At 37.1% G+C, this 15,984-nt stretch overlaps 1 protein-coding gene across 1 annotated transcript in view; it reads right to left on the bottom strand.

Moving 5' to 3' along the window:
- The window catches only part of TRIM33 (tripartite motif containing 33), a 179,926-nt gene that overhangs the window by 20,655 nt on the left and 143,287 nt on the right, over positions 1-15,984 (bottom strand). Inside the window, exons 7-11 of the mRNA XM_007948924.2 lie at positions 14,591-14,737; positions 14,023-14,140; positions 10,912-11,186; positions 9,952-10,116; positions 1,423-1,623 (exon numbers count right to left, since the gene is read on the bottom strand). Coding sequence (XP_007947115.1) covers positions 1,423-1,623; positions 9,952-10,116; positions 10,912-11,186; positions 14,023-14,140; positions 14,591-14,737 — 906 coding nt within the window. The remainder of the gene's footprint in view (positions 1-1,422; positions 1,624-9,951; positions 10,117-10,911; positions 11,187-14,022; positions 14,141-14,590; positions 14,738-15,984) is intronic.

Genomic DNA, 15,984 nt, shown 5'->3' with positions numbered 1-15,984 from the left:
AGTGGCTAAGGCACTTGACTGCTAACCAGAAGGCTGGTGGTTCAAACCAACCAGCCACTCCTCGGAAGGAAGATGGGGCAATCTACTTCTGTAGTGATACTGCCTCAGAAACCCAGGGAGGGGTCGCTATGAGTCAGGTCTGACTTGAAGGCACATAACAACAACAACAACAACAAGGTTTTCAAGGCTGTTTACTCTTTATGGAAGCAGATTGGCACATCTTTCTGCAGAGGAGTGGCTGATGGGTTTGAACCAACAACCTTTTAGTTAGTAGCCAAGTGCTTAACCTGTTATCACTATGGATAATAGAAAAAGAACTAGACATAATCAGAAATGTGGGCTCTGAATTCCAAATTTTCATTTACTGTGTGATTTTGGGAAGTCACTGGCCTCTTTGCAGGTTATCCATAATATGAGGATAATAATGCATGTGGCATGAGGTGATTTCAAGCATGAAACAGATATACTACCAGTGAAAGTACACTGTAAATTACAAACTAACTCAGAAATATTTTTTCATATAGTCCAAAAATTTCCATATTATATAGTCCAGTCCCACATAGCTAAAAAAAGTCTCATCTAGTATCAGAGATACAATCACATAAGGAGTTCATCCTTTCAAATAGACTCTTTCATAAAACTATTAAATACATAAAAATATTAAAGTACAACCACAGAGTTGTCAAGGGTCCTACTGGCCCAGCAGTTTCACTGCTCTTTCCTCCTACAGTGAACCTTGACATAGCTCATGAAGTATAACTCTCTCAGGTTATATTTACACTTAAAAATAAAATGTCTATTAATCCAAATTAATTGGTGAAATTTCAGGAGGCACTGAGAGATATTTTTTCATCAGGGAAATGTCTCAGGTGAAAGGGACAGGAGGTCTTCGAGGTCCTTAATGAATATCATCTACTCCTTCTCACTACTATTTCTCCTCTCAGTAGACCCCCCCTGATATCTAAACCTTCCAACTTATTTCCTTCCCATGCTGATCTACTTGCATGAGGGGTTGACTATCCCTTGTGGACAAAAAAGAAAAAAGATATATTCTGATCCTAGGTCTCTTCTCTTGCTCCAAACTCACTTCAAAAGTGCTTCATCCAACACCAGGTTTGCCTTTGGCAAGTGATAAGAAGGGAGAAACTGGCCTGTTAGCAAAGCTGACATTTATTCATTATTGAACTTTGCCTAGATAGTCTAATAATGTGCTGATCATACATTTAGTTTCTTATCATTTTCAAATATTGAGGAATGCTGGTATTAGCAAAATTAACTTACTGAAATTCAAATATGTACACTCTACTCTATATAAACTTTAAAGTGTCGCTCCTGATTTTTTTTAAATGAAATAGGTATTTCTAGCTTCCTAATTCACATGAAGTTTTAAGCACCTCAAACAAACCATACAAACATACAAACCTGTATGGGTGGAATATCTGGCAGTGATGGAAGATTTTCTGGATTGGTAACTGAGGGGATAAGCTCTATTGCTGTAACAGATGGGCTGGTGGGACCTCGGTTTGCGTTCGCCATAGTAGCTATAGTAGGGCTGGTTGGGTTGATGGTGGTGTTGTGCACTGATACAACAGGAAAGGGTCCAGCATGCCCTGGATTTGAGTGCTGTTAGGAAAGAAGACATTCCCATTACTTGATCTGTCCGAATACCCTAATATGAACTATACTTTTAAAAGGATTTTTAATGAAGGATTTATCTGTATCTTAAAGAAGAGGACAGTCTCAAATTTACATAGAAAGAATAGGTCATATTATATTTAGCTTTTTAACTTTTCTATTTATTTTTGTATATGATCTAAGGAAAAATAGGACTGCTGACTAATTTTTCAACCTGTTAACCATCCTTGTTCTTCTTGTTGTTAGGTGCTATCAAGTTGGTTATGATTCACAGCGACACAACAGAATAAAATACTGCCCGGTTCTGTATCAGCCACACAATCACTGCCACACTTGAGCCCATAGTCACAGCAACTGTACCAATACATCTCACTGAGGGTCTTCCCCTTTTTCATTGATCCTTTACTTTACCCAACATGATATCCTTCTCCAGGGGTTGGTCCCCCCTGGCAACATGACCAAAGTACAAGAAATGAAGTGTGGCCATTCTTGCTACTAAGGAGCATTCCACCTGTACTTTTTCCAAAACAGATTTATTTGCTCTTCTGGCAGTCCAAGTGATATTCAATATTCTTCGCCAATACCACAATTCAAATGCATCAATTCTGTGGTCTTCCTTATCCACTGTCTAGCTCTCATATGCATACATATGAGGCTACTAAAAATACTATAGCTTAGATCAAGTCCATTTTAGTCTTCAAAGTAACATCTTTGCTCTTAAAAACTATGAAGATTTCTTTTGCAGTACATCTGCACAATGCAATACATCATTTGATTTCTTGATCCTGCTTCCATGGGCCTTGATGTGATCCAAGTAAAATGAAATCCCTGACAACTTCAATCTTTTCTCCATTATCATGATATTATTGGTTACTGGTCCGGTTGTAAGAATTTTTGTTTTCTTTATGTTGAAGTGTAATCCATTGAAGGCTGTAGTCTTTGATCTTCATTAATAAGTGCTTCAAGTCTTCTTCACTTTCAGCAAGGAAGGTTGTGTTATTTGTATATCACAGGTTGTTAATGCATCTCCCTCCAGTCCTGAGATTGCATTCTTCATATAGTACAGCTTCTCAGATTATTTGCTCAGCACACAGACTGAATTAAAAAAAAAAAAAAGAAAGAAAGAAAACTCACCACCTCGAGTCCATTTGACTCATAGCGACCCCTCCTTGGGTTTCCGAGGTAGCATCTCTACAGAAGTAGATTGCCCAATCTTCCTTCCGAAGAGTGGCTGGTGGGTTTGAACCACCAGCCTTCTGGTTAGCAGTTAAGTGCCTTAGGCACTAAGCCACCACAGCGCCATACAAAATGAATAAGTACGGTGAAAGAATACAACCTTATACCTTCCCTGATTTTAAGTATCCCCTTATTCTTTTGAATGAGTGTCTCTCACTCTATGTATAGGTTCTGCCTGAGCACAAATAAGTGTTCTAGAACTCCAAATCTTCCTAATGTTATCCACAATTTGTTATGATCTACATAAATACCTTTGTATAGTCAACAAAAACACAGGTAAACATTTTTTTGCTTTCACCCAAGATCAGCAATGATACCACTCATTCCACATCTTCTTCTAAATCTGGCTTGATTTTCTGGAAGTTCCCTGTACTGCTGAAGCCATTTTTCAATTACCTTTAGCAAAATTTTACTTGCATGTGATATTAATGATAGTGTATGATAATTTCTGCATTCTGCTGGTTCATCTTCCTTTAGAATCGGCATAAATATGGATCTCTTTCAGGCAGTTGACCAGGTAGCCATCTTCAAAATTTCCTGTCATAAACAAATGAGTGCTTCCTGCATTGAAATAATTTGTTGAAACATCTCAGATGGTATTCTGTCAACTCGTGGAGCCTTGTTTGGACCAATTCCTCCAGTGCAGCTTAGACGTCTTTCTTTTAGTACCATTGGTTCTTGATCATATGCTACCTCTTGAAATAGCTGAATGTCAACCAATTCTTTTTGGGACAGTGACTCTGTACTCTTTGCATCTTCTTTTGATACCTTCCAGCCTAGTGATACCCTATTTCAGAACAAGGATGTTCCATGATCTGGAATGTTCCATGATCTGGAAGCCCTAAAGTTTTCAAACAGCTGGCCAAAAAGCCACTTCTCTACTTATAGTCCTCTTTGATCCTTTATCTTTTTTCTTTAAAAAAAATAATAATAATTATGCAATGCAGCTTAATATGGCAGAAAGAACACTACATTTTCTGTAAGAAAATGGACCAGGAAATATGACATCAATTCCTGGCTCTAATACTGTGTGGCCTTGGGCAAGTCGCATCTCTATAATGTAGTAACGGGTAATGAAACCTTTCCTGTTTAATTCTGAGGATTACTAGGAGGATGATATAACACAGACAAAAATCTAGGGACAATAAATTACTATAGAGTTGAACAAGTACTACAGGCCAGGAAGTAGTGACAGCTGGCTTTGGAGGGCCAGAACAGATAAAGCAAGCTGGGAAGCGGAGGCAACTGGCTTTTGGATGACCAGAACAGGTAGGGAGGCAGTGGCAGCTGGCTCTGGAGGGCCAGAACAGGGAGGGCAGGCCAGAAAGTGGGAGTGGAGCAGTTTGGAACAGCTAAGGAAGATGAACTTCTCTCTGTCAGTTTGTTGTCCTGTGGTAACTGGTGCATTAACTATGAGGCTGGAGGTTATGTCACCCATGTTTCAAATGCTAAGAGATTACCGATAGTGGACAGGTTTCAGCAAAGCTTCCTGAATAAGACAGACTCGGAAGAAGAAAGAGGCCATCCACTTCTCAAAGAACTGGCCAGTGAAAACCTTATGAATAGCAGTGATATACTACTGAAAAACTTTATGAACAGCCTTGAAACATTACTTTATATAGTGCTAAAAAATGAGCCCCTCAGGTCAGAAGGCACTCAAAATGAGAAGAAACAGCTACAAACGTCCATTAATAATCAGAACATTTGGAATGCATGAAGTATGAATCTAGGAAAATTGGAAGTTGTCAGAAATGAAAAGGAACGCATAAAGATAGATATCCTAGGCATCACTGAGTTGAAATGGATCGGTTTTGGCCATTCTGAATCAGACAACCATATGATCTACTATGCTGGGAATGAAAAATTGAAGAGGAATGGCGTGGCATTCATCATCACAAAGAATGTTTCAAGATCTATCCTGAAGTACGATGCTGTCAGTGATAGAATAATGTCCATACGCCTACAAGGAAGATCAGTTAATATTACTATTATTCAAATTTATGCACCAATCACCAAAGCCAAAGATGAGGAAATTAAAGATTTTTTACCAACTTCTGCAGTCTGAAATTGACTGAACATGTGATCAAGATGCGTTAATTATCACTCGTGAATGAAATGCAGAAGTTGGAAACAAAGAAGAATCACCAGAAGCTGGAAAATATGGCCTTGGTGATAGAAATGATGCTGGAGATCACATAATAGAATTTTGCAAGACCAACAACTTATTCATTGCAGATACCTTTTTTCAACAACACAAATGATAGCTATACATGTGGACTTCGCCAGATGGAATACACAGGAACCAGATTGACCATATTTGTGGCAAGAGTTAATGGAAAAGCTCAATAACTTCAACCAAAATAAGGCCAAGAGCTGACTCTGGAACAGACCATGAAATGCTCATGCAAGTTCAAGATGAAGCTGAAAATAATTAAGAGTCGTCTATGAGAGCCAAACTATGACCCTGAATATATCCCTCCTGAATTTAGACACCATCTAAAGAACAGATCTGACACAATGAACACCAATGACCAAAAACAAGAGGAACTGTGGAATGACATCAAGAACATTATCCATGAAGAAAGCAAAAGGTCATTAAAAAGACAGGAAATGAAGAAAAGACCAAAATGGATGTCAGAAAAGACTCTGAAACTTGCCCTTAAATGGAGAGTAGCTAAAGCAAATGGAAGAATCGACAGGATAAATGAACTCAACAGAAGATTTCAAAGAGCAACTCAAGAAGACAAAAGTCAATTATTATAATGATATGTGCAAACAGCTGGAGTTAGAAAACCAAAAGGGAAGAACACACTCAGAATTTCTCAAGCTGAAAGAACTGAGGAAAAAATTTAAGCCTCGAGTTGCAATATTGAAATATATGTTGAATGATGCAGGAAACATCAAAAGAAGACAGAAGGAGTACACAGAGTCATTGAACCAAAAAGAATTGGTCAACGTTCATCCATTTCAGGAGGTGGCATGTGATCAAGAACCAATGATACTGAAGGAAGAAGTTGAAGCTGCACTGAAGGAATTGATGAAAAACAAGGCTCCAGGAACTAACGGAATACCCATTGAGATGTTTCAAGAAATGGATGTTGTGCTGGAGGCACTCACTTGGCTATGCCAAGAAATTTGGAAGATAGCTACCTGGCCAACTGACTGGAAGAGATGTATTTGTAGCCATTCCAAAGAAAGGTGATGCCACAGTATGTGGAAATTATCTAACAATATCATCAATATCACACACAAGTAAAATCTTACTGAAGATAATTCAAAAACAGTTGCAGCAGTGTATTGACAGAGAACCTCCAGAAATGCAAACTGGATTCACAAGATGACGTGGAGCGAGGAATATTATAGCTAATGTCAGATGGATCTTGGCTCAAAGCAAAGAATACCAGAAAGATGTAAGTTTACTTGTGTTTTGTTGACTATGCAAAGTCATTCAATTGTGTGGCTCATTACAAATTATGGATAGCATTGAGAAAAATGGCAATTTCTGAATCCTTGATTGTGCTCATTGAGGAACCTGTACCTAGACCAAAAAGGCTGTTGTTCAAACAGAACAAGGGGATATTGCATGGTTCAAAATCAGGAAGGGAGCTGTATGCTTTCACCACACTTATTCAATCTGTATGCTGAGCAAATAATCCGAGAAGCTAGACTATATGAACAAGAATGTGGCACATTGATTTGAGGAAGAATCATTAACAACCTGAGAAACGCAGACAACTTTGCTTGCTGAAAAGTGAAAATGACTTGGAGCACTTACTAATGCAGATTAAAGACTATAGTCTGTAGTATGGATTACACCTCTATAATATAAAGAAACAAAAATCCTCACAACTGGACCTATAAGCATCATCATGATAGATGGAGAAAAGATTGAAGCTGTCAAAGACTTCACATACTTGGTTCTACAATCAATGCCAATGGAAGCAGAAGTCAAGACATCAAAAGACGTATCGCACTGGGCAAATCTGTTGCAAAAGACTTCTTCCAAGTTCTGAAGAGCAAAGATATCTCCTTGAAGACTAAGATGTGCCTAACCCAGGCCATAGTATTTTCAATCCCCTCATATGCATGTGAGAGCTGGACAATGAATAAAGAAGACCGAAGAAGAGTTGATGCTTTTGATTTTGAGTTGTGGTGCTGGTGAAGAATGCTGACAGTATCACAGACTGCAAAAAGAACAAATCTATCCTTGAAGAAGTACAACTCCTTGGAAGCAAAAATGGCCAGACTTCATCTCACCTACTTTGGTCATGTTGTTAGAAGGAACCATTCCTTAGAGAAAGATATCATGCTTGGTAAAGTGGAGGGTCAACAAAAAAGGGGAAGGCATCCAACGAGATGGATTGACACAGTGGCTGCAATGATGGGCTCAGGTATAGTAGGGTAGGGATTGTGAGGCTGGCACAGGACCGGGCGGTGTTTCATTCTATTGTACATAAGGTCGTTATGAGTCGGAGATGACTAGACAATACATAACAACAACAACAAACAACAAAACATAGTTGAGTGCTAACAGTCTGTACTACTCAGGGATTTATATGTATGGGTAACAAACAAAACAAACAAAAAAAACCTCACTGCCGTAGAGTAGGATCCACCTCATAGCGACCCCTCCCTGGGTTTCCAAGGCAGTATCACTATGGAAGTAGATTGCCCAATCTTCCTTTGAGGAGTGGCTAGTGGGTCTGAACCGCCAGCCTTCTGGTTAGCCTTAGGCAATGTACCACCAGAGCTCTTGTATGTATGGACGAATCATTTAAAATATTTAAAATTGCTAATATTCAGTGATTTTTGTAGGGGCAACCTTAAAATCTAATTTTGAAGTGTTTTTTGAAGTGGCAGGTCAGTCTGATTTTCTAGCTTCTGCACTCTTCCAAATGGAGCATGAAGACAGTGTTAAGAAAATGGCCAGATTCTCAGCTTTCGTGTGTACTTTTTCCTAAAGACAATTCAATTTGCCTAAAAATGTGCCATGGTCTGCAAATTCTGTCTACCACTTCTTTCACAATTACTCTTTTCCCATTTGACCAAAAGAGAGCACAGTCCTGACCTGTTCCTAATCTTACTGTAGCACATTGCCCCATGGTGAAAACAACTCCTCAAGAGGTAAGCAAAGATACAATTGGAAATAAAGGAGTTTAATGTTGAGAAACTATCCCCAAAACACGTGTAACTAATCCGCTAGTGGGTTGCAATACATGATGCTCAACAAAATGAACAAAGATCTAATGATGTTATCAACGAACAAAAAGATTTTGTAAACATTTTGAAAGATCACTGTCAGTAATGGCTTATAACCTAGAGAAAATACAAAGAATTCAGGACTACTACTATAATAAAACTTTTAACTCCCAGATACCTATTTTTGTGAACAAGTTTTATAAACTTCACATGAAAAATAAAAACCAATAAATAAACCTGTAATAAAAATGGATGTTGAATACTAACTCCCTCCAATAAGCATCAGTGATGCAACAGTACATAAATAAATAGGAGGGGAAAGTAAGGTTCCAAATACCTCATAAATATATGTATATACAAAAGAATTTTAACTCTTAAGTTCTCTAATATTCTTAAACCATGTAAATAGATTTATATAGTTTTATATAAATTATACAGAAATAATTGTAGTCATTCCATCTACAGATAAATTTTGAAACTTTAATAGTCTTACTGTCACTCAAATTTTAATAAAGAAATATTTTTATGGAAATAATTTTGCTGCAGAAAATGACAAAAGGATGATCTACAAGTCTTCTAATCATAAATACTTTAGATTGAGATAAAATTCTACACAGGAAGTAAAAGAGAAACACAAATTCAGGGAGAAAATGGACTATAAAATTTTGACCTTGAAAACAAAGCCCGCTATGGTATTTGGGATTCCAGAATATTCATTTAAAAGAATGACCTAAGTGGTTTACTTTATAATGTCAGTATTTACAATGACTTAAACTTCTAATAGAAATTCCAAATGTCAACCTTAAAATGTGAAGGATTATGTATTTTTCAAAAATCTGTAACCAATTGCTGTCCACTTGATTCTAACTCATGGCCAACTCCACACGTGTCACGGTAGAATTGTTCTTGATACGGTTTTCCAATGGCTGATTTTTTTAAAGTAGTTCACCAGGCTTTTTTCTTCTGAGATGCCTCTGAGTGGATTGAAACCTCCAACCTTTCAGTTAACAGCTAAGTGTGTTAACTGTTTATACCACCCAAGGACTCTCCCTTCAGGGGGTACTTTGGTCAAAAAGCTGAAAGGCCAGCACTCTAGCATAGTGATTCTCAAACTTTAGTGTACAGACTGATCTGTAAGATTTAGTCAGAGTTTACATATTCTTGAGTACTCCTTTCTTAGAAATTCTAATTCAGGGAGCATGGCTTACACTCTGCATTTCTGACAGCACCCCCACTTTAACCCCATCTGCGAGTCTGATGGTCTTTAAAGTATGCTTTGAGAAGCATTATTCTAAAAATTATAAAACTTTATTATTTTATAACTACAAATCTTATGTCAAATTAGCCTCATTTTGTAATCATACCTCCTATACAAATAATATATACTATTCAGGTAAAGATTAGAAAAGATGCCTCTAAATGTACTTATTTCTAAAATTAGGCATATCTACATCCCAAGTAAAAGAAAAAGAATTATAAACCACATAGGCCTATTACTTTAAAACTCCTTTTGACATGTTAGGATTGAGAAGTCACAATGAAAGAACAGATGATTAATTGCAGAAAAGTAAAACTCTAATCTTGATTTCACCATTGTCTTATGTGACTGTGGATAAATCACAAAGTTTTTAGATTTTTCAGACTGTAAAATGAATAGATTGGATTAGGCTTATGAACCCATAGTATATGACAGGTTTGAAGGGATCAAAGAAGCTCCTATGAATACAAAATTTTACATGTAAATGTATTTTTCTGAGTAATTAATCAAATTCTCAAAAGTTTCAATGATTTTCCCACCCACCCACAACCCACTGATTAAGAAAAAGGTTGCTTTGAGTTTTAAAATTGTCATGATTCTTACAAATTTAACTCTAGGCATACTTGTCTTTGGAGGTGTGGCTGCAACATGGAATATTGAGGCCCACTGTGTCTGGGTATCCCTGGTATTCGGGCAGCATTCTGAGCCATTCTCATCTGATGGGCCTGGAAAGCTCCACAGTTCATATTGCCTCTTTGCATTGTTTGTACACTGATCAATCTTGGAGGCTATAAATAGAAGAAATTGCACTTAGTGGATATTTGTCTGTAAATTTATCTTTGAATTATAAAATGTTGTGTTCGTGGTTTTTTTTAAAAAAGAGAAAAAAAATCAATCAGTATATACCCAAAAAAATTGGTTCCGACTCATTGCAACCCCTTCATGGGATTCCAAGGTGGTCTGTCTACAGAAGTAGACTGTCCAGTCTTCCTTCCAAGGAGTGGCTGGTGGATTTGAACAGCCAGCCTACTGGTTATGAGTCATCATCATCATCAGTATATAGAACAGTATAAAGTAAAAAGTATAACTCATGCCCCTATTTCCAGCCCCAATGCCCAGAAAGTAATCAATATAAAGAGTCTGTGTTAAAGCATGTTAATATTAATCTATTCCATCCAGGAGTGATAATTTTATTTGGATGGGGAAAGGGATAGCAGGAGAGACATAGGTAATGAAATGATTTGAACAAATGACTAAACATATGAGAACTTAGGCAGAAATAGTGTGGTTTTTTGCTAAGACACATCCATATATAGAAAACAAAAGTCTGGGAAAGAGGGATGAAAACTTGTATAACCCTACAGTACTAATGAATCAGTTTTGTTTCTAATGAAAATTAGTTATGTAAGGTCCCTCCTCATACTTCTTCCCCTTCACCATCATACTCAGAGCAAACATTTGAACTCTGACCTCAAAGTTCTAAAATTGTTAGTAACTTTGAAATGTTTAATCCATTTACAAAGGATAAGAGTATAGACTTAGGTCTTCATCATTTGTATCAATAATACAGCAGTACAACTCACCTGTTGTTGTAACATCTGAGGAGCTGCTTGTCTAGGATGCTGCTGTGTTGTTGCTGTGGTTGTTGGTACAGGTGCTGGTGGTTGCTGCATCCTTATCTGTTGCAATTGTTGATGTTTCTGTGCATACACTTGTTGCTGCATGTGCTGTAGTCGAAGCTGTGCTAAATTAATCTGTCCAGGGGTTTTACTAATGTGGTTTGTCCCTGGAGGAACTTGCCCAACCACAACATTAGGAGTATAACCAGGAGCTGGTTTACTCTCTATTACTAAATTACCTGAAAGATTTAAAAAATAAGAAGAATTTACATATAATCAGCTAAACCATCTACTTTGTAGATGAATCACTATCCTTTCCAACGTCTTCTATCAACTGATAGAAATTAAAGCTTCCATAACTAAAGCAGGGATGAGCCTAAATAGCATTCTGAATAATGCATTATCTGCACATATTCTTCATTTACAGAGATATGCACAGAAAATTAAGAGTTAAAAGAGGACCAAACTATGGTACATACATACAATGGAATACTAGGTAACCCTAAAGAATAACCTAGAATCTGCAAAACACCACATAACGTGGATGAACTTACAGGACACTGTGCTGAGTGAAATAAGTCAATTACAGAAGGGCAAATATTGTATTAGTCCATTATTGTAAAAGTCAAGGAAAGGTTTATCTATGGAAGGAAATTTTCTTTGTTAGTTACCAGGGGAGGGAGGGATGGGGAGGGAACACTATTAGGCAGGGAGAGATAAGTAATGATTTGGGTGAAGAGAAGGGCAATATACTAAATGTGAGTGATCAACATGGTGGCACTGAGGAAGAGGAAGACATAGAGAGGTACAGACAACAAAGATGAATGCTTTTGCACATACAGTACTGCATTGCCAGTGAAGGCAAACATGGGTATACAGATGAATAAATGGGTGGGCAGGCTGAACTATTAGGTATGTCTATGAAGTGAGGAGTGTACCCAAGACCATGTATTGCATTGGCAGACAATGGTCCTATAAGTGTATTTGTATGATCTGTAAGAATTCCCAGGTGTATAGTACAGTTCACAAGGGACAAGGTTGTAGTCACTTCTTGGTCACAGCCAGCTACCCAGAGGGACTGAGTAGTTGAACCTGTGGGCTTGGGACCATTGTCACAGGGGACATCAAGCTCAATTGGCGTAACATACTACACAAAACACTGTTCTACCTCCTACTTTGGCAAGTAGCAACTGGGATCTTAAAAGCTCGCAAGCAGCCATCTAGATGCAACAATGGGTCTCTCCTCATCCAGAGCAAAGAAGAATAAAGAAAACCAAAGATTCATGGAAACAACTAGTCCCCTAGTGACTGGTATACCATGCGATTCACAGCCTATATGACTATGAGACCAGAAGAACTAGATGGTCTCACCTAGTACCATATACAATACAGCCTCTAGTACAAATGTTAACCACTCAGAGAGGGCTCTATGTAGGAGATCTTGGATAGAGAGGGAGAACAATGTGGAACAAAACTCAAAATCATTTGGGGGGAAAAAAAGGGGCAGACCAGGTTTGCTGGTCTGGTCTGATAGAGCCTGGTGGAACCACTGAGACTATGGCCCCTAGCTGCCCTTCAGGTCTGGAATTAAACCCACACCTGTGGCTTCCAGTCAAACAAAAGACAGGAATATGAGTCTAACATTTACCTGAGATAGATATACTCCTTGGAGAGAACAATCATTGGAGAAAGAAGGGCTGTTTATGCACAGGGAGACAGCTCAGGGGGCAGGAATGCATGGAGGGATGGACACAGGGAAGAGGTAACTATTGGCAGGAAGTGGGAGGGAAGCTGTTGCACTGTAGTCAATGTCATGAGAAAAAGTGTATGTGAACTGCTGTATGGAAAGTGAATTTGCTCTGTAAATTCTCACCCAAATCACAATTTAAAAAAAAAAAGAGTTAAAAGGCATATTATTAGAGGAGCCCCATATAGTCAATCTATATCAATTTTTACCTGATGAAACTCAAGGTCACTCAAGATTGCTAATACTCATTCTATCTCCCTTCTATTTATCAAAGTGTACAGGGCAGAATATTACATTGCTACAAAGTTGTCTGTGGAAATACTGAATGCTTGAAACCACTTATGTCCCTAGATGTAAGTGACAATTTTCCTTACTTCTCACAGAGCTTTCTAGGGATAGAGGGCAAATTTTAGGAATGTAAAGATCTAAGGCAGAGGTCAGCAAACTTTTTCTATAAAGAATTAGCACCAGGTAATAAAAGTTTGAATATTTTAAGCTTTACAGGCCATGTAAGAGATGTGTCACATATTCTTTGTTTTACACCTCTCTAAAAATGTAAATATTCTTCTTAGCTTCCACCTCACACAAATAGTTTGCTGACCCCTAGTCTAAGTATATACTCAACTTTTATTATATTTATCTTTCCCCTTTACACAAAGATTACTTCCTGACAGAAGGTCATCCAGCCTGTGCTTTTACAACTTCTAGTGTTGGGGAAGTGATTTAATTTGAACATGAATTTACTCAATTTACAGACAGTACTAATTTGAGGGAGTTGTTTGCTTTAAAATCTGCACTGTTGTCTGTCTCCCTGCAACTCTCATCTAAGATCCTCAGGTGCACATTGTGGAGTAACAAAAACAAAGACCATTTCTCATCTATGTGAAAAGAGATACTCTTATATTTTAAACATTTCTCAGAACCTGACTTCCAATATACCAGCATCCAAGAAGTCCTCCTCTATTGAACAATTTGGCACAACTAATATACAAACTACTAAGCATCCAAGAAATTCTTCCAGAGAATAAAGAATCATTTCCTAAGATTTCTACATGAAATAGTATCAGTTTTAAAAGGTGTGAGGAAGAAGACAGAAATGGCAGTTTTTTATAGTTAAAAAACTATACAGACTCTCAACTTTCTTAAAGGTGTAATGATATGGCAATACTAAACCAGCTAGAGTTACCAATGAAGAATATTCTGTTTTCCAAGTAGTTACATGTTAATATGACATCAAAGTCAGATAATTTTAATAACAAAAATATGCTCTAGATGCTTTCTCCTAATTCAGTGTTCCAAGTATACTCATAAAACTAATGATTTCTCACCTAAATTGACTACATTCTTTGCCCAGAAGGTAGGATCACAATGGAAACGTATTGCTCCATTAGCAGCAGGGACAGGATCACAACGTGCTTTCAAAATATGACGCAACTGAAAAGTAATCTTAAAGGAAAAAAATTGCACATTTAGTCTTAAATACCCATTGAGAAAATATAAGACAAAGATATAAAAGCCCAATGTCAGATAAGATGTTTAAAAGACTGAATTATCTATAACGTGCATGTATGAATTTTTGTCATCTGTAGTAATAAATTACATTAAGATACTAGGTATCTTCAAAAGAATTCATATTATATAGTGCCATTATATGAAATTCTAGAAAATGACAGAAAGCAGATTGCTGATTGCCTAGGACTAGAAGTAGAAAGAAAAATGGACTATATAAGAGGGCACAAGGAAATTTTGGGGGGTGATGGAAATTTTCTGTATCCTGATGTGGGTACATTTGTCAAAACTCAAATTCTACACTTTGAAACAATGAAGTTTATTGAATGTAAATAATGCCTTAATAAAGTCAATTTAAAGGAGGAAAAAAGATAGTACTTATCTCACCAGTCGCTTGCTGTACAGCAGCGCTGTGCTGCTTCCACTCGCAATTGCCCAATTTGTAAAGTTCATAACATGCTTCACCTGCCGGGAAAGGCCTGTGATGTCATTCTGTTGCTGTATTAACTTCATCTGCCTTTCTTTTGTAACATTCTGAAACAAAACAAGATCTTCATTGAAGACTACATGAAAAAAAATTGACTTACGATTTTTATCATAAATGGATACAATTCTTCTAAAATTGAGTAAGGTGACAAACTCCTGATTATGATCATAGGAAAAATCACTGTCAAAAGTGGGACTAAAACTAGTATGCTAAAAAGGACATTCCACACAGAAATTTATATTAGTTGATGTCTCTTTTCTCTTATAAGATAAAATGTCTATTTAAACAACTACCCTGCCGTTAGGTTAATACAACATACAGAGTTTATGGATAATGAGCAGGGCTTTGGAAATAGTTTTACATAACCTTAATGTACTGAATTTTTCAAGTCAAAGAAACTTTTGTGTTACTAGTGCCACCTACTGATAAAGCATGAGGCTGAAGTTAAATATTGTCCTTTTAAACACTTAAAGACAAAATGAAAAGGTGAATTCCAGAGCTCCAATTTTAGAAAGTTAGGGAATCTTTTTATTTGACAGAAGTACATAAAGAAAAAGGGAATAGGTGAAGACTAAAGTGAAAGACCAAATTTGGGAAACTCCTGCAAAGGAAAAATAAACTTTTTTTTTTATGGGAACTAAGCCCCACAAAGGGAGCTCTGGTAGCATAGTAGCTAAGACACTTGCCTGCTAACCAGACGGCTGGTGGTTCAAACCCACCAGCCACTCCTCGGAAGAAAGGTTGGGCAATCCTACTTCCGTAGTGATACTGCCTCGGAAGCCCAAGGAGGGGTCGCTATGAGTCAGGTTTGACTTGACGGCACATAATAACAACATAACAACAAGCCCCACAAAAGGCATGGAGATGTTCTATGTATATGTTTTGACATTCAGCACACCAGAAAGCGTATTTACTTCCTTCTTAACTTCTTTCATAAAATAACTCAACTTGATTTACTGAATAATACTTTTTATTAAGAAAACCAGAGGTCCTTCTTATAATGTAAATTCACAGAGAAAAGTATTCAACTGATAGAAGTTTGGCTTACAATTTCACTAGAAATCATCCCTTCTATAAAGTTTAAGAAAACCTTTATTTTATAATATTTAATAATGTATTTCACTAGGAAACATTCATTTTTGAAATTTTCATCACGGTAGGAGATTTCTCACTAGGTATTTATATATACATTAAACTTATGGGTATCTTTTAATTGAAAGCTCTTGAAATTCAGGTTTTAAAAACTTTTAGACCTACAACTAACATGTATTTATAGGAAGTTAAAAAGTAACCA

The sequence above is a fragment of the Orycteropus afer genome, unplaced genomic scaffold, assembly GCF_000298275.1.
Source record: "Orycteropus afer afer isolate SDZICR_OR568_19922 unplaced genomic scaffold, OryAfe1.0 scaffold00010, whole genome shotgun sequence".
In the NCBI taxonomy this organism is placed as follows: Eukaryota; Metazoa; Chordata; class Mammalia; order Tubulidentata; family Orycteropodidae; genus Orycteropus; species Orycteropus afer.
This window is presented reverse-complemented; position numbering and strand designations above follow the sequence as displayed.